The following is a 20,638-nucleotide window of genomic DNA, read 5'->3' as shown; positions in this document are numbered from 1 at the left end:
TTGAAAGGGAAAGTGTAATAGTATCACAGTAATGGTGATGGAGAGCAGTCCAGTAGTAGAGAGTGTTAATATATTAGTCCCACACAATTATGTTAAATGAAAAAAAAAAAAAAAAACAAAAAAAGACAGCTAAAAAATATATAATAATTTTTGTATAAAATGTTACTATATATACTTGTGCTAGAATTTCATTCTGTAATGGCAATATTTGGCAAACTGAAGAATTTTGTATGACTATTACTAATAAAAAGAGTAGTAACTAACATTTCAGGAGTACTTCCTATGTGTCACTTCCTATATAAACATGTTATGTAGCTTCTCATCTCTCACATCCACCCAGTGAAAGGAGCACTATTATAATCCCCATCTTAGAAATAAGGAAACTAAAGGAAAAGAGATGCAACTTTTTCCAGGAAATGGCCTGAAGTGCTTAGAGATTAAGTGACTCAATTAAGGCTACATAACATATAATATATATCATTCTAATTGCTCTTAGTAAAAAATGCTGCAGTAAACATCTTTGTAGGTATATATACACATATACATACACATATATTCACATGGACAGTGAATTCTTTAGGCTATCTCACTGGAAGTTGAATTATTCAGTCAAAGAATATGCACATGAAAATTTTTTATACATGCTGCCAAATGGGTCTGCAGAAAGAGGTACATGAATTTGTATTCCCACCAACAGTATATAAGAATTTCTATTTTTCTACAACCTTTCCAACAATGAGAAATATTAATTTTTAAAATCTTAAGTAATCTAACAGGCCTAAAAAATCTGATGTTTTATTAATTCACATTTCTCTCATTACTAGTGAGGCTAAACATACTTTTTGTAATTGTTGCCCTAATCTATTTCTTTGTTTTGGTACTGACTGTACTTGCTTGCCTTTCTATTGTTGTGCATGTCAGTTTCTTCTGATGATATACTATGTATTTATGTCTGCATATGTACATAGTTTTTAATTTTTATATAAGCAAACTTATGACTATTTTTCTTTATAGTGTTAGTATAATAATATGAAAGGGGGGGCCGGCCCGGTGGCTCAGGCGAGTCCGTGCTCCTAACTCCGAAGGCTGCCGGTTCGATTCCCACATGGGCCAGTGGGCTCTCAACCACAAGGTTGCCGGTTCAACTCCTAGAGTCCCGCAAGGGATGGTGGGCTCCGCCCCCTGCAACTAAGGTTGAACACGGCACCTTGAGCTGAGCTGCCACTGAGCTCCCAGATGGCTCAGTTGGTTGGAGCACATCCTCTCAGCCACAAGGTTGCCAGTTCGGTTCCTCGACTCCCGCAAGGGATGGTGGGCTGTGCCCCCTGCAACTAGCAACAGCAACTGGACCTGGAGCTGAGCTGCGCCCTCCACAACTAAGACTGAAAGAACAACAACTTGAAGCTGAACAGCACCCTCCACAATTGAGATTGAAAGGACAACAAGTTGACCTGGAAAAAAGGCCTGGAAGTACACACTGTTCCCCAATAAAGTCCTGTTCCCCTTCCCCAATAAAATCTTTTAAAAAATAATAATAATAATAATATGAAAGGCCTTTCCCTATACCAAATTTATATTTTTAATAATTTCATTTAGACTTTTTACAGTATTTTTATGGCTTCAGTTTTTAGAAGTAAATGATTCTTTTGGAGTTAATGTGTAATTTTTGGTAAGGGGTGGAGAGCCCTACATTTTCTCCCCAAATCATTACATATCCCATCGTTTATTGAATAATCTATCCAGTTTCTACTATTTAAAAAGAAATTGTGTGTGTGTTTAAAATCTAAATAGTCACCTGGGTCTATTTCTAGACCAAATACTAAACTGATTTAATTACTGCAGTTTTGAATAATGTTTCTAATCAGAAGTGCTACTGGCACTCTGGGTAGGATAATTTTTCATTGTACGGGACTACCCCATACAATGCAGTACCCTAGGCACCCCAATTAATAAATTACAATAGAATCCCCCCATCCATTTAGACCAGGAAACATTTGGCAATATGTGGAGAGATTTTTGGTTTTCATAACTGGGATGGGAAAGAGTGCTACTGGCACCCAGTGGGTGGAGACCAGGGATGCTATTAAGTAGCCTACAACACAAAGGACAACCTCCCACAACAAAGAATTATCTGGGGAAAATGGTACTAGTGCCAAGGTTAAAAAAAGCTGATTAAGACAACCAAAACACTCCCACTCGTTTCTAATAGCTCCAGATTGAGTCTGAAAACCACCAGTTTAGAATATGTTTGGATACCAGGGGACACTGTCCAAAACTGCCAAGCATTTCATTTCCAAATCATTTTCCAAATTCTTGTGTTTTAAAAAAAGCCTATATACACTTAGGATTTGGATTCAAATTACCTTAAATGTATAGACTAATTTAGAAATAATTAAAATCTATGACAGAGTATTCCAATCAAGAGAATAATGTATCTCTATTCCCCCCCACCAAATCTTTTTTAATAAAGTTCCATAGTTTTCTTTAAAAAATAAAGTATAGGGGTTGTTAACCTGTGGTTCACGAAATTTTTTTTCCCCCATGAATTCATAAATGGGCTTCAGGACTTCCACTAAATAGGCAAAATAATGCCTATTTAAAAAGGTGTGCGTGTGTGTGTGCGTGAGTGTGTTTGTGTGTACATGCATGTGCATGAGTAATAATGTTTCTGTGTATCTGTATACATTTTTCTGGGGAGTGGGGTTATAGTTTTCATCACATTGCCAAAGAGTAATGCCTTAAATAGTTATGGGTCTTTGCCTGACTTTTACATTTCTAATTGTATTATTTATAGATTATCTTCTAGTTTTTCTGTTATTGCTCTTAGTAAATTTTTGTCATATTTTCCAAGTAGATAATACTGATTAGATTTTTTCATATGTGCAATTCATTTATAGCCTTACTTATTGTTAATAAATATTTGAATTTTTGAGATTAACAATTGTACCATCTGTAAATAATTTTTTCTCTTCCTTTCTGGGTTTTTTTTTGGGGGGTGGGGTGAGCTGAACGCCACTTGAGGATAGCAGAACTTAAAGGATTAGTGGGAAAGATAGATAGCACTTAACAAGATGTAATCATGTATGTGTTTGTGCGTGTGTGTGTGCGCGTTTGTGTGCATCGATACTTGGTTAAGTAAAATACATATTACGGTGAAACACATGAAGACTACATAAGCCAGCTGCTTGCACGTCTGCTTTCCTTCTTGTCACTAGGTCTTACCTTGGCCTTTCTTACCCATTCTGCTTAGTGTTGTCTTCTCCAAGGCATTTATTCTCATTCTATCTTGTTTTATTTTAGTTATTTATACTACTAATCAAAATTTGAACTATCTTATTGCTTTTCATCTTTTTCCTCCTCTAAAATATCAGGTATTGAGAGATCTTGTTCCCTGATGTGTTTCCAACACCTAGGCTAGTGTCTGCCCACCGATAATATCTAGTCAACAAACATTTCTTGGCAGGGTTAACTTAATAAATAAATAACTTACCAAAGCTCACCTAAGTTAGATTTTAACTACATTTCAAAATCATGTGTATCTCATGTCTGTAATCTCTCTAATATAATCACCACTTGTCGGTGGACCTAATATTTGGATTCCAGCCATCCACTTCATAGTCCTAGACCACAGGAAAGTTACGTAATCATGCGTTAACCATTGTAAAAAGAAATTTCAGTTTGGGAACAATAAGAGTCTGATAAAATAGTGAACCAATTTACTTTTGGTTTTGGGAGGATGAGCAGAGTAGTCATTCAATAAAAGTTCAGGAACAAAAAAGAAACCATGGGATTCACTTCAAAAAGAAATATAGGAAAGCTGGAATCTTTAGGTTCATCTACATTTAAAATGTGAACCATCTAATGCCCCTACACAGTTCAAACTCTTCTGGAGACGGTTATCAGTAAATTCAATGGGAAGTTAAATGGGAAGGGAAATGTACACTGGGAAGGCAAAAACTGGGGAGCAAAATGAATGGGGAGGAAAATCATATTCATAGCCCAAGTAGGTTTGCTGGAAAAATCTGTGAAATGTTATAGTTAGAAGATGACTTAGACATTAGAAGTCTTCTGCATTGAGTGTAGATCAGCGTCCTTCCTGAACCCCACGAATGCCGTAAACGTCTCTACGTGCATGTGCGAATATACATGTACACGTAGTCTTGGAAGTTTGGGGTGGGTGCTGCTTCTCTGTCTATCTGATGGCATCAAAGTAATATTCACTAGATAACCCCCAATCACTTTGAACCTACTTCTGCCACCATAATGGATTTTAAGTAATGGGAAGTATAGATGATAGTACAGGATCTGGATGGAGTCAGAGTGTCTGGATTGAAACTCCATTTCCACTGTTTACTAGCTGTGTAAGTTTGGACATATTCCTGAAATTCTCTGAACCTTCGTTTCTGTATCTGTATAATTAGAGACCTCACAAAGTTAGTAAGTTGATTGAGTTAATACTGTATGTGAAGGCCTGGCTCATGGAAACCAGAGTGTTTACTAGGTATCACAATCCTTATACTAAGCTTTTACAAGTTTCTCTCCTCTAATTCTCACAACAATACTATGAGGCAGATTATAATAAGACATCCCTTCCCCCTTTATAACTAAGAAAGTGTGATCCAGGAAGAGGTTAAGTAACTGATCCATGAATTCAGAACTAAGGAGTAGAACCGAGATTAGAACATAGGCTTACTCACGTGCCTACATCAGGTTTCCTAACAATATGCGTATATGGACATTCTAGCCTCCCAGAAATTATGAATCATCAAGAAGCTATCTCCACTCCAAACAAGGGATTGTATTACATATGTGCACACACATCTCAATCGTGTCCATTAGGTGTCATTCTGCAGAAGAGGTTGAAAACCAAGGCCTACAGTACATTTATCACAATTTGTTCCCATGCCTTTGTATCCTCCTTTCCGGGCCAATGACCCCACCAAAAACAAGGGAGCTATGTTGTATTCATTTCATAGCAACTCACTTAACACTGTTCGTGGAAAGCAGGTGGCTTTCAAAAAGATTTGTTGAATAAATAAAAAAAATAATGCATAAGGAAGGGCTCTGTAAAATCACAAAGTACAAATCAAGCTTTTATAAAGTCAACTAAATAATTATAAACTTACATTTATATTTTTATTGATACATTTATTATTATAGTTAGAAAAATATGAAGCTAAAAAGCCAACTTAATAATTAATAATAATAAGAGCTGTAATACTTGTTGAAGATTCACTATACGGCAGGCTAAAGGCCTTATTGCCTTATTTTAATTCTCAACACAACTCTGTGAAGTACCCTGATTTTCATAGAAGAGGGCATGCATTAAATCACACATTAGGAATGCAACTCTTTCAATTTCTGTATCAAACTACTTTTCTGTATATAAAAAACATTTTTTAAAGAAAGCTATACAGTATTTATATACATATATTTCACAAATCAAAAAAAATCACCTACTTAAATATATAATCCTGTGGGTTTTAGTATATTCACAAATTATGCAACCATCATCACAATCTAATTTTAGAACATTTTCATCACGCCCAAAAGAAATTCCATACATACAATCAAATCTAACTATATATACTTTACATGCATGAAATAAACACAAATTCTTTTAAATAAAGCCTCCATTAAATATATGTATGAAGTATATTTGAAACAGCTAATGCAGAAGAAAACCATGAAAGGAATTCTAAACAAGAAAATACAACTTGGTAGGGCTTCTGTAATTTTGCATTAGAAACATCACCATCCATGTAAGTAGGGTAAGTAATTAAGAGCTGATATCCCATTCAGATAATTGTGGGTCAAACTGCAATTTCAAGGACTTCTTAGCATTTCTGCATTCACAACTAAATAGTAAGAGTAGGATGGAATGTAGATGAAATAATGTACAGCCCAGTGGCCTTTAATATTCAATCTAATATTATATTAACGTCAAAGAGAGACGCTTAGGAAACTAAAGTTACAATAGTTAAGGATATGTAAATTTTCTCTTTCAGCATGATAGGTTCATGCACATTTTCTAAGAACCCAGAGCATTGTATTTGATAATTTACAACATTCATTAAACCACAATTTAATAAATTCTGCATCCACTGAAAATAATGTAAAAGGAACTCACGGTTGGTAAATGCATATTCTTCTTCATTTTCATCACTGTCCTCAGATGGAGCTTTATAAGGAGGTGGCAGTTTCATTGGAGGTGGAGCAGATCCTTGTCTCTGAAGATGCAAAATTTGAGAGAAGGGTTAATTGCCTTTGCACAATCCTCTTCCTCAATGACAAAGAGGATAAAAAGATAATCTATAAATATTTTGACTGTATCCAACTTCAGTCATATCACGAGGATTGTAAAACTTGCAACTTATTTTCTTATGTTTATATTATTATGTAAAAGTAACTGTGTAATATAAACACACCAGTACAGAAAAAAGGAATTCAAAAGCACAGCATTTAAGATTATTGATCTACCCAGAAGAATGCATCTTTCCCCAGTTAGAAAGCCAATATGTATTTTCTTTACACTATTAAAGCTTAATTTTCTTTGTTATTAACCAAGTTATTCAAATGAAAGACATCTGAAAATTAAATCTAAACATAAAAACTATCCACTGTATTAATTCTACAATTATTTAAACTTTTTATTCAATTGTAGAAGATACAGATTTCATTCTTAAAAACCTACTTGAAATGAAATACCAAGATTTTCTAACTGAAAAGGTATTCATCTGTAAGTTGTGGTCAACACACATTTTAAAGTTTTAAAAAAGAAAGACATCTTTATTTCTGTATAAGTATTCTTTAAATTCACACACCAAATGACACAACCCACCAATATTTGGTTCAAATACTTAATTAAAGCAGAACAAAACTCTACGATCAGATTACCTTCACAGAACGTTGACGTCTTCTTGAACGCAGCCAGAAATAAAACATGCCAAACTTGACGGAGAGATCCAAGCTGCTAAAGAATATATACCCAATATACCCGATATACCCAAATACTCTACAAATTGCAAAACAATTGGATTTAAGATTTGTTTTGCTACAGAAATTCAACAAAGTACATTTAAGTATGATTTATATGACAAAACCACTAATGGCAGGATACACTTCAGTAAATGGGCAATGACTGAGCCATTACAGAAAGCAGGCCTGTAATAAATTCCTCCAAAATGGAGAACACTATTTAGGATCCTCAGAGGAAAACACATACCCAGATTTATTTAAGATAGTGTCTAACCAAAGCAGTACTTCATATATATGCAGAAAATTTAAAAATTGATACAAATCAAGAATGATGAAAGAAGAGAAGATGCCAAGTATGAAATGCTTATTAAGCAACAAAAGAATACAGAAATATGATCACAGCGCCTTTTTAATTCTTGCTTGAAAAAAGTTAAAAGTGAGTTAAGCGAAGAGTATAAAAGGCAAATGAATTCTCTTCAGTAAACCTATTCCTCAGAACCGGATTATTCTAGGTCAATATTCAGAGTAAGGGCAAGCAGCTTTTAACATAATATTAAGAGAGATGAATTCTTTAATAGCACGTTTTTTATGTTGAAGGGGAAATTGTTTGCACAACTGATTTATTTAATTAACTCTACAAACACTCTCGAGAATAATATTGGACAAGCATGTCTTGGTCTCTTTATAGTTTGAATGTGAGTTGCCAAATAGCCGGGGCATCTTTCTACCACACATGAAAGAAGAGTGTGTAAGGCAAGGTCATGCTCTCCCTCTGACAATGAAGGCTGGAGGTAGGTATATGCAAAGAGGCCAGATGAATATAATCTCCACGAGAGCAACACAAATAGTATGGCATCCTCAGCTCCAGGAACAGTGCCTGGTACAAAGAAGGCCTTCCTTAAATATTTGCTGAATGAGTAAATAACCAGTTGTCACTCATGCTGTTTAGGTTCCCTGACATACTAACTTTTAGAAAAACGACAACAATGCAAATGGTTCTTGTCCAATAGCATTGCATATTAATTCTGTCTGGTAGAGTTGCAAATTATTTTAGTACTGTAGAAAAGATAACTCCAAAGGTTACAGTTTTATAGCTCTGTGTGGAGACATGAATCAATTTTGAATCTTACTTAAGCATTCTTTCTTTCAGTGATGGGGAAACTACCTTAAAATGGTTCCCTGCCACATGGAACTGACCTAAAATGGTGGCCCGAGTGGAGAGAGAGGTCCCCAGCCTAAGCCCTAGGCCACTTCCACATAACCCCCTCCAAGCCACATCCTGAGCTAATCACCAGATGACACCTACCCCATCCCTGACTCAAGGAAGTCCCCAACCCATAAAAACCTGCTCAAAACCTTGCTAGGGGCTCAATCTTTTGGGAAGGATCCCGTTGAGCCCACTGGCATAATAAAGCTGACTCTCCTAACTCTCTGAATGCCACTTGGGTTCTTTCTGGTCTTGGATTCTGCAACACCAGCAACTATAAATACGAGGTCTGACAATTAAGTTTGCGAACTCACCCTAGAAAAAGTGCTATAATACATACCTCATTGCTGAATATCAATACACGTACCTTTGAAGTACTCCCCTTGGGAAGCTATGCACAGATGCCAGCGCCTAGTCCACCCTTCAAAGCAATTTTGGAACTCCTTTTCTGGAATGACCATCAGAGCTGTCATCGTATTACCCTTGATGTCCTGAATGTCATCAAAATATCTTCCTTTCAATATTTCCTTTATCTTCAGGTAAAGAAAGAAGTCATTGGGGGCCAGGTCAAGTGAGTAGGGAGGGTGTTCCAATACAGTTATTTGTTTTCTGGCTAAAAACTCCCTCACAGACAGTGCCATGTGAGCTGGTGCATTGTTGTGATGCAAGAGCCATGAATTGTTCACAAAAAGTTCAGGTTTTCGTCTAACTTTCTCACACAGCTTTTTCAGCACTTCCAAATAGTAAACCTGGTTAACTGTTTGTCCAGTTGGTACAAATTCATAATGAATAATCCCTCTGATATCAAAACAGTTTAGCAACATCGTTTTGACTCTTAATTTGGACTTTTGGTCATGGAGAATTGGCTGACTTCCATTGTGCACTTTGACGCTTTGTTTCAGGGTTATATTAGTACACCCATGTTTCCTCACCAGTGATAACATGGCCCAAAACATCATCTTGCCTCTCCAAAAGGTCTTGGCAAACTTCGACTCTCCTTTGCTTTTGTTCATTGGTGACCTCTGTCAGGACCATTTTTGCACATACATTTCTCATGCCAAGATTTTCAGTTAAGATTTTCCTCACTGTTTCTCTCTATCGATGTTTACTTGGTCTGTTATGCTTCTCACAGTCAGCCAACAATTTTGATGCACAATTCAATGAAGTTTTGCAACGTTTTCATCAGTTCTGCTTGTTACTGGTTGCCTGACCTCTCTTCATCAGTGATGCGTTCTCTCCCCTCAGAAAAACGTTTAATCCATTTGTACACGGCCGTTTTCTTCATGACATTATCCCATAAACTTGGACTAACATGTCCCTCATTTCACTTCCACTGTTGCCAAGTTGAACAAGAAATTAAATGTTTGTCCATTGCTCTAATTCAAGCTCAGACATTCTCACGATGGCACATAAAAACACACAACGACAATAATGAATACGACTTGTTGACATGAACACAGCTGTGAGACACTGATATACCAAGGTTACATAACTGTACCTGGCTGTTTGTACAGTGCTGCCAATGTATGTGCACAGTGGCAAGTTTGCAAAATTAATTGTCAGACCTTGTCCTTCACTCTCTTCAATTCTCTCTGAACCAAGCTAACCATCTTGTTAGTCCTCTAATGAGTTAAATAAATACCTGTTATCTGTACATGTTGCATAATTTGTAGGTCATGTTTTTATTTTTTTCTTAAATTATACTTTGTCAGTTTTGGAGGGTCCACTGCAACATTCAAGTCGACTCACCTTCCAGAACCAATAAAATAGTGATGCCTGAGATATGCAATTCATGAGCTGTTTTAATCCCATATACATGATTTCTTGGATCCCATGGTAAACCCCTAATGGCAACAGAACTTTAGCATTTTAACTCTGTTTCTCCATTTTTAAATTTCAAATTCTATATTTTTGATTCTTATACTAAGCCAAGTTTGGTTCTGATTTGCACTTGGGCTGAAATTTTCCATTAGTGGCAGCAATAAATGGAGTTTGGTTTTTATGGTTTGACAATTTAGTTATATTTCTTGGAATGATGAGGACCTATTTATTGTTATATATTGGTTATATTGGGACCTATTCTCTATTGGTTGAGAGACAACAGCGAGTGTTTATTTTTTTTGTTTTTTTGTTGGTTCTTTGTACAAGAACATGTCGTGGGTACACTGGAAAGAACAGCTTTTGACATACAGATGAGTGGGGTTTTGTGTCTACCCTTGACCTATGGCTAAATTGGAACAAAAGCTGAAATCACTCTACGTATATGAAATTGAGAAAGGCCCTTATCTCTCATTATGAGTGTGAAATATCTTCCTACCATCAGAGGGTATTAATAAATTGGATGTAATAAATAAAGTCTCCTAAAGAATCTCTTTCTGAATGGTTTACAGAGACTAATAAGCATTTTTTAAAATCTAATATTCCCAGAGTTTCCCGGAAAACAGTGAAACTAAACTTATGTTAGATATTCCAGCCTTTTAACTAAAAACAACAACAACAATAATAACCCTTTTCATAGAAACCACTAAATTGAAACCATTTTTATACAAGAATTCAAATTCACAAAATCAAAGTGATTTGGTAATTTTAATTTGGAAACAGATGTACTTTTTCTCTGCTCTCCTTGATCTTATTGATGTGGAGTATAAAACAAAGGTATATAAAACTATAAAAACATTTATACCAATGTTTCATGATACCCACATGTCTATGTGCCATGTGTGGATATATAAATAAAAGAATATTGCACATCTTTACATATCAACCTGACTATTATCAGCCAATTCTAAGACCTAGCACAATGTGGAATATCACCAATGGAATGCTATATTATTTGTTGCTGTTAGAAATAATCAGAGAGCAATAAATACATCCTGTAATATACCAAGTGTCATCAGGAGATTCGCAAGAGATCATTTTGACCTTTGCAAAATGACCTTATGAGGTTCCCTTTAGTCCCAGAGTCTAGGACGTCCAGATTTTTCACTTGTAATAGGTGTATGTCTTAACACCAACCTTATTGAGGTATAATCTAAATAAAATAAAATGTACTCACTTTAAGGACTCATTTGAAATACATTTTTATAATGTATTTCACCAACATAATAGTCCCTAAAAGATATAGTCGTATTAAACTTATATTTCAATGCAAATATCCTTGCTATATATTGAAATTAAATTTGGTTTAATGGAACAGGCCAAAGTTGGTAAGAATCGCACACTGTCTTTTTGCTTCCTGGGAATCTTATGTGGAATTTTCCGAATTAATTAAATTACCTCATTCTTTAATTAACTTAGTAACCAGTTTATTCATCTTGTGTGTTTATTGTCTGTGTCCCTACAGACTGATCTCTTTTCTGTTTCCTTGTTGACATTATATCCCCAAACTGTTGCACATTAACTACACACTATAATTTTCCAATAAACAATTGATAAATGTTCAGACTTTAAAATCAGCATACGAAATGACAAAATTCCAGCAATAGACTAAATATTCTAAGAAACAGTTCTTAACCACATAAAAATGACAAGATTTCAAAAATGTGTGCTTGCAACATGCAACTAAGTACAGAACCACCCATAAATGCCAAAGGACACGTGCCACCCTGGTATCCTAAAACCAGTAATTTTGTTTTGCTTTGAAAATACTTTACTCATTCAACAAGTATGTATTCATTCAAAAAGTTTCTATTAGGTGTCAAGCAGTGTTCTGGGCAATGAGGACAGAGGAATTATGAGACAGAAGAGATCCCTGCCCTCATGGAGCTTATATTCCAGTCCCTTTCAGATGCCACATTTTGTGGCTCTTCACGTCTTGCAGCCAAATTGCTTTACAAGAGCAGCCGCTGAATTCTATATTGTTTGCTTTGCCACATTAGGATGCAAGCTCCAGAAGGGCAGGAAATTTTTCTTTGTCTTTAAAAGCTTCATTGTAGTATATTGAGATATAATTGACAATGCAAAAACTGCACACATTTTAAAGTGTACAATTTGAATCTGTTACCACAATTGAGATAATGAGCATAACCATGGCCCCCCAAAATTTCTTTGTGCCTGTTTTTAATCCCTCCTTCCAGCCCCTTCCCCTGGCACCCCATTCTCCTGAACTACTAATTTCCTTGGTCACTATAGCTTGTACTTTCTAGATTTTTACATAAATATAATCACACAGTGTCTACTCATTTTTATCTAGTGAGAGCTAGGGATTTAATTAGTCCCAAGCTTTACTTGAGGTCAAGCAAGATAGGCGGTAGAACTAAAGATAACACACTCCCAACTACAATCTCTACAAATAAAGCCTATACCTCCAAAAGGATGAGAAAGAATTCTGCAAATAATGACGTGCAAATGAGTACCTAACTAATACTTCTAAACCATAGTCTTCCAGAATCTACATATTATCTGTGTTTATTAACAACTACGAAAAATAAACCACAGGATACTACACACACAGTCTCCACTGCTTCTAATCAGATTGTAATCTTTGTGATTAAGATCTGAACTCAAAGAAAGTGGCCAAACATTACTGTTCCTTATCCTTTTCAAGAACCTCTCCCCTTCCCCCCGCCCCGCCCAAATCCTCAAGGAGTCTTGATTGGTCCCAATAAAAATGTCTGTAAATAAAATTCTCCCAAGTGTTCAATTCAGTAATAGCTTTTTTATTTTTCCCTTTAAAAAGGTGAAACCTGAAATGGGAGAAGTTAAAAACAAACAAACAGATCAAGCAAACAAACTAAAATCTTGACCAGAATATAGTAGGGATATTTCCTGGCTTTGGCCTTAGTCTGAGGTAAAAGAAGAAAAAGAAATAAGAAAAATAGTGTTTCCTGAGAATTCCTTATAAACCCAGACTCCCCCAGGTTGGAGACCTGAATTCATTCTTATGGTTCAAAAATTTCCAAACCAAAATACCAGGCAAATGCAAAAAGAAAGCTGGCATAGTTTCAGTGACATTAGATGAAATAGATGTTAGGGCAATTACTAAGTAATGTCACATATTAATAAAAGGGTCAATTCCCTGGAAAATATAAAAATTTAAAACTTGTAGACACCTAATAAATTAATTTGAAAAAATGTAAAATACAAACTGAAAAACTAAATGAAAACTAGACTAAGTTTGCCATCTAAAGGGGAGATTGTTAGGTTACCCTGACCCACCCCCCAAAAAAAGAAACTCTTTTAGTACATAGAATGTCTGAATAACTTAATTAATTACTTTGCCCCAATGACTTTGTATAAAAACCTGTATCTAATAACTAGATAATACTCTTTTAAATCACAAATATGCATTTATAATGAATGACAATATACTAGGCAATAAGAAAGTCTCAACCAATGTAAAAAAATATTATACAAACCACAATCTCTGATTATAACTAAAATATGTTAGAAAATAACAATACATTTTTAAAAATATTCACATGGTAATTTAAACATATTTCTAAATAAACTTGGATAAAAAACAAATTATGTTGGGAACTAAAAACAACCAACTTATTATTGAGTAATAGAAATTCAACTTAAAACTTGGGGATGCAGGTAAAGAAGGACTTAGAAGGAAATTTATGATATTAAACGATCATTTTAGGAAAGAAGAATGGCTAAAAATTAAACTCTCCAACTAGCTAAAGATTATTACCAAGAAAATCGGAGAATAAACCCCTAACAAGGAATATAAAGAACGAAATTAATTAAGCATAATATACAACAGAGAAGACTAACAATTCAAAAGTTAATTCTTCAAAAAGAAAAATTAAATAGAAAATTACTTTCAAGATTAAGAAAAAATTAAAAAATAAACTATATTTAGAATGAAAAACAACTACTATGGATAGAGCACAAATATAAATTAAGAAAATAAGTGAACCTATTTATGCCAACACATGTAAAGTTAGGTGATATCAATATTCCTAGAAAAGAGTCAGTAACTAAAACTGACTCTAGAAGAAATAGGAAATCTGAATAGTTCAATAACTATTCAAGAACTGAATCAATATTTTAGTTTTTTCTTTCCCACATAGAAAACACAGGCCACAATAACTATATAGGCTAGTTTGACCAAACATTTAAGGAATAGATAATTACTATTTTACACAAGCTCTCAGAGAATTAAAAAAAAGAAATACTCCTACTATTCACTTTAGTAGTCTTGTATAACCTAAGCCAAAGAGGACAGAATGGGCCAATCTCATTCGCGACAAGAAACGCAAAAAATTTTAAAGAAATAATGCTAGCAGTGGGCCAAAATGATCATAAAATGAAGTTGAATCCAAGAATTCAAGATTGGTTCAACTTTATAAAATATATTAATATAATTTACCACATTAAGGGATTCAAGGAGAAAACAAATGTATACATGCACAGGTAATTATTTTAGTGATACAGATAATACATTTGATAAAATTCAATGACAATACCATTTATGATAAAAATGCTTAGCAAAATAAGAATGAAAAGGAATACTCCTTAACCTTAAGGATTATCTACAAAATCTTATAGCACACATCATATTCAATGATGAAATAATAAAAGCAATTTCTCAAATATCAGAAGGAAAAATGACAGGAATGTTACTATCATTACTTCTATTAAACATAGTGGAATCTTAGCAGATATAATGAAATAAGAAAAAAAGATTAGAAAGGGAAAAAAAAACTGCCTTTATCCAAAGTGGTCATTATTAGCTATATAGAAAATCCAGAAATAACAATCTAAACATAATATTAGAATTTGAGATTCATATTCTTGTTAAAAAAAAAAAAAAAATATATGGAACACAAACCCAAAGACTCTAGAAAGTTCTACATGAAATATTTAATAATCTTATGTTTACGTAGTAGGTTTATGAAAGATTTTAATTTTTTTATTTCAGCATTTTGGTTTTTCCCAGTGTTCTGCACTGGGTTATCTTATTTTATAAAAGAATAAGAGAATAATGTTAAATAATCATATAAAATATAGATGTTAAATAAATATATAAATGTCAATTTTATGTCTACGTACTAATAACAAACAGAAAACACAATTTAAAAATATTTAAAAGCAACATAAATTATAAGAATATCTAGGAATAAACTGTAGACTACAATACCTTTCTTAAGAAAATTATAAAAATTGAAAGAAATCAAAGAAAATGTTAAGTTCTAAAATGGTATATAAAAGATATACCAGGTTAATGGTAAGAAGACTCAATGTCATAAAGAGGTAACTTCTTTCCAAATTAATCTATATATTCAACACAATTTCCATGAAAAGACGCAGAGATATTTTTGTGGAATTTGACAACCTAATTGTAAAATTTATATGGAAAAGAAAAAAGACACAAATAGGTAAGACACTTCTAGAGAAGAAGAAATATGTAAAGGAAATCGCTCTACTAGGAGACAAGATTTATTATTAGACTTTAATATTTAGGTAGTGCAGCATTAGTGTTTTCAGAGACAAATGGAACAATCAGAAAGCGAAGAAACAGACTTCCCCTGACAACCTGAGATATGACAAAGGTTGTGTTGCAAATCAAACAGTGGAATAATTAATTATCCTTATGGGAAAAAATGAGAATTCATCCCTACCTGACATCATATCCTAAAAAGAAATTTTAGATCAATTAATTCTACTAAAATAGAAGTGGAAAAACAGGAATGGATGATTAATTCTGATTGATGGTAAAGAATGTTTTCTCAGTAGAGATGACCTTTGACTTGTTCCTTGGAGGATGAAAAGGAAGAACAATGTGGGAAATGGACTTCTAGGCTGAGAGAACAGCAAGATCAAAGTCTCAGAAACTCCCAAGTGCGTGAGGCATTTTCTGGGAATGGAGAGACAACTAGCACAGCTGAACAGTAAAGAGAGATAAGAATGATGATGGCTGATTGGTTCTTGATAACATTTTTACACTTATGCTTCACTTGGTTTCTGGTCTTCCATCTGGCCAGAACCAGTTATGTTCACAGAAAGAAAATATTATAAATACAGTACTTCTACCCTGATAGTCACCCCAAAGCCACTCTTACTAATTTTACAGCTAGATAGGCAAAAAGAAACCAAAAACATTTTTTAAAAGCTTGGGATGTTCATGTTACCTTTTCTTTATTTTCTTGAGTGTCTTGCTCCTGGTTATTAGCGATTTTGTTGGCCTTGTTATGCACGTTAGGAATGACCTATCACCACAAAAAATAAAGGAGAGGGGGGAAGAGGGAAACATTTAAATGTCGCAATCATTACATGTATTAATGTAGTTTTTTAAACAATTAAATCTTAACTGTTTGACTTCATCTAAAAAGTAAAGACATGAGAAGTACAATTCAAGGCAAAGAATACAACTGGGAAATCTGACAAGTTATATAACCCAAAATATATTGTGTGTGTGTGTGTGTGTGTGTGTGTGTGTGTATACCATCGAGGGGCGATAGATTCACAAGCTTGTGTATGTAGAAATTCTAGATAACAACTAAAAAGAATGTTGTGACATTTTGGTTGTCATCCAAAACATCGCATTTTGCAAAACCCAGTTTTAGGGATAACCTAAGTTAATTCCTAGAATATAGAATGCGTCATTTATTTAATAGATTTACCTTATTTTATCATTATAGCCCAGTTCAAGTATGTTATCTAGCACACTGTGCCCTCAATAAATATTTCACTATCACTTGTAGCATAAAAATGAATTACAAATATATTTATACCATTAAATTAAAAAACCCAATGAAAGCTGGAATTTAGTGTTATTTATCATCATAACCCTGCTGCTCTGAAAGAATCTAATACCTAGTTGCACTCAACAAATGTTTATATATGAATGAAACAGTTCAATTTCAATTGAAATAATTTTAATTCTTAATGGTGCCAACAGTATAGATTACTTTTTGATTCATTTCTTTTTGTAAAACTATATATGAAACACCTTAGGAAAATGTAAAAAAAATTAGCATTTTTTTAAAGGCTCCTCAAATAGCTAACACAAATACTCTTGGCATAAAAGCTAATCACAGACCCGAAGATTAAAAAAAAACCACAAATCTCCTTTCTCAGAAATTTAAAGGAACCGCTTGCCTAGAGATAATTTAAGAAACAAAACCCAAAAAATGCTTCTCTCTAAATGCAATTTGAGATTAATTTTTCTTCACTTTTAATAGAGTCTAAAAAATAATTAATTTTGGAATAAATGAGAATGTCTCAGAAATGTTTCATTCAAGTAAAAAAACAATAGTAATGACACATCAACATATATTCAGTGCTTCCTGTGTGAACAGATACTGTGCTAGCACTTAATATTTATTTCTCTATTTAATATACAAAGCAATCTAAGTCAGAGTTCAAAAACTGGTGGGTTTTCAGGCATGTGTTTCTTGCCCTAAAGAATCTTAAAACTAAACAGAACACTGCCTCCCTGACAAGTCAGAATATCTGCCCACACTGGATCTACTTTTTCCCATGGAAAACCAGCTGACGCTGAACAACAGCTTTGGGGTGGAACAGAATGTCAGTTGCCATTCATAAGGTTTATCGTGTTTGTTTTTTGAATAGCAGAAAAATATATTTCCATACGCATATTAGCAAAATTTGGAAGACAAAATGCTTACAAAGAAGACTACATCTTTAAGAAAAGTAGAAGAGAGTCTATTTCCTGTGAAAGTAAAAAATATGCTTGTATATAATTAGTATAAAAAATGTATATGTGTCGAAAGAATTTAGGCTGTATTATGAAATAATGGTATTAAGAAGTACAAATGGAATACTGGAAAAGAGAAAATATATGATAATAAATTTAATGAACTGAAGGGATGACCCCAATTCAAAAGGGTTCATTTTTGAACATTAAAAAAATCAGTGATGCCACTACAAAATAGAGTTATGTTATTAAGTGGAAAAAAATTACCTTGGCATAGAAACTTTCTAGAGGAGTGCAGTATAAATCATGGGTTCTGCTCTCAAGTAAGCATTTGTTAAGTAAATCTAAATAGATACACACATTTCTTTCCAGCATGCTTAAAATACAGTCAGGAAATATAGGAGAAAAAGCTTGTAAGGTACTGTATTGGTGATACACCTAAAGCATCTGTTAAAAGCAGAAGTATAAAAAAAAAAAATAAAATACAACTCAAAGCAAGCCAACGTACACATTTAAACACCACCGCTCAATTCATGATGTTAATGAGAATTTCCATGTGACCAAGGCACAGTTAGACATAGGGCCTGTGATAGGCTGACATTAGAAAATTAGTTCTTTTGGGGGCTTTGAGGAAAGTCTCAAAGTAATGTGAACTGGTCAAAAATGATTAAGCATTTGGCTGTATTTCCTATTTCTGTGATGATCAATCCTACTGGCAACAATAAGTAAGCTGAACAGAACACCATTTTACAAAGATATGAAACTTGATTCCTTTCATTGCCTCATTCAAAAGGAATTACTTTGTGGGGGAAAAAAGGAACACATTATGGATGCAGTAATTAGCGCCATCATCTGAACATACTCCTTTGGCTAGAACCGCAGAGAGTTCAATGCTTCATGAACCAAATGCTCAGTGCGGCAGTCTGTTATGCTGCATAGAGGACAAGTGACTCGAGTATGGCAGGATGCTGAAGAGATTTTCTCTCTTTCTTTCTTTTTCTTTTTTTTGAAGAAATTGCACTGTTTATGTCATTCAAACAAAAATTTCCACCTCAGCTCACCAATAAAGGCTAGATTAAAAGCTTGGCCTTTTTGGTTGACTTTATAACTTATTTGAATGCTTTCAATATTTTTCAGCAGGGTCTTCATAAGTGGCCACATAAATGTATAATTTGATTGGCTCATTCTAGCTCCACGCTGTTTTTTTGGAAGTATCATTTGGCAAGGAATAATCTGGCCAATTTTCCTCCTGAACTCAGTTTCCAGAAATAAGTGATGTCATCAACTACATTTTCAATATTCTAAGAGTTTATAAGTGGATTCCAAAACATCTTGAATTTCAAATGGTATGAAAATGAGAAGGCTTTGTTCAGTTCACCTCGGTCAATTAGTCTTGATGGTGCAAACAGCACTACGACTGAAAGGGACTGAAATGCAATGCAGTGCACAGCCGCTGAGCTGTCTGAGTGGGGCGTGACTGCAGCCCAGCGGGTACAGGCAGGGTACAAGTGTGTTGAAACAGCATATTGATGCTCCCGCCCTTGGGGCAGCCAAGCATCTGTTTGCCCAGTTTGACACACAAATATTATTTTCTGTATACCTTAACGTATAAAAGGTTGAAAAGCACTGCATTACTGTATTGCATAGCAAATGTTTCAAAAACGTAGTTTTTCTAGTGTTCAGAAGTGCCTATGTTTTGAACAGCTATCTTCCATTATATAAAAAACAAAAACAAAAATAAAAATACTGCTTCCAGTTTCAGGGCTTAAGAGTAACTTTTATGCTGCAAATTACAGTATAAAATACACATCCTGCCACTGACATCTGCATATCAGAGTTCTAATTCCACACCAAAACAGTGATTTATTACAGAAAAAAAATTTATGATTAAATACTGCTGTTTTTGAATTTGGTATTTCCAACAGAACATAAAACAATACAACATGTTTGTATTTTTACATGCTTTAATAAATATACAGAACATTTGATAGTATCTCTAGAATGTATTTATATCTGACCCTCTTTATGTTCAAAGCATTTTATAAACAACTTAACTGGCTCAGAAAAGTTAACTCTCCTCTAAGTTAGCAAATTCGTTAAATAGGAAATCAAGGAATCGAAAACAGGTTTGCTTGACTCCACAGCCTGTAATTTAAACCAATGCACAACAGAATGACTCACATTTAACCAGGGAATCAAAATTAGAGAAAAAAGAGGAAATTTGAATTACTAACTAAATTTTTACGAAGCCAATGCTTTTTCTAGATAATAGCAGAGTAACAATGAAAATATGAGGTGTGATCACAAAATATAGTGAATGCTGCTGTCGAGTGCCATCCCACAGAAAGGCAGGGATTTTCAATACGGGAACTGGCACATCAAACCTTAGTAACAGTGTGTGACAAGTTTCAACTTGTTCGGTGCAGCCAGTCAGGTGTGAGCCACGGTTGTGAGAAGGTGTGCTTTAAAGTGTGCCCTAAGTCATCCTCCATCATGACAACACGCCATGTCACACATGGCTTCTGGTATACGGCAATTTCTGTGAAATAAAAACATATGGGGTGTCCTCATCCAGCTTGCTGACTGGATCTGGCACCGTGTGACTTCTGGCTCTTCCCCAAAGTCAAAATGACCATGAAAGGTAAACGTTTTGAATCGATTCAGGACTTCGAGACAGCCATGACAGCACAACTAAAAACACGAAAGAGGACTTCCAGAACTGCTTCAGAAAGTGGCAAGAACGATGGGATAAGTGTGTTTAAAGTGAGGGGGCAGTATTTTGAGGGGGATTAATAGCAATGTGTCTTTTACTGTAATACATTTTTTAAAAATTTAAACATTCA

The 20,638-nt window shown here is 34.3% G+C and overlaps 1 protein-coding gene across 8 annotated transcripts in view; it reads right to left on the bottom strand.

Annotated features, from left to right (window-relative positions):
* Positions 1-20,638, bottom strand: part of PATJ (PATJ crumbs cell polarity complex component) — a 299,829-nt gene that overhangs the window by 161,433 nt on the left and 117,758 nt on the right. For all 8 annotated transcript variants that reach the window (XM_019731220.2, XM_074334813.1, XM_074334815.1 and 5 more), the window contains 2 exons: positions 16,267-16,344; positions 6,131-6,230 (listed from right to left, as the gene is read on the bottom strand). In XM_019731220.2, coding sequence (XP_019586779.2) covers positions 6,131-6,230; positions 16,267-16,344 — 178 coding nt within the window. The remainder of the gene's footprint in view (positions 1-6,130; positions 6,231-16,266; positions 16,345-20,638) is intronic.

Source organism: Rhinolophus sinicus, linkage group LG06, assembly GCF_036562045.2.
Source record: "Rhinolophus sinicus isolate RSC01 linkage group LG06, ASM3656204v1, whole genome shotgun sequence".
NCBI lineage: Eukaryota > Metazoa > Chordata > Mammalia > Chiroptera > Rhinolophidae > Rhinolophus > Rhinolophus sinicus.
Note: the sequence above shows the minus strand (reverse complement) of the source record. Positions and strands in the feature narration are given on the sequence as shown.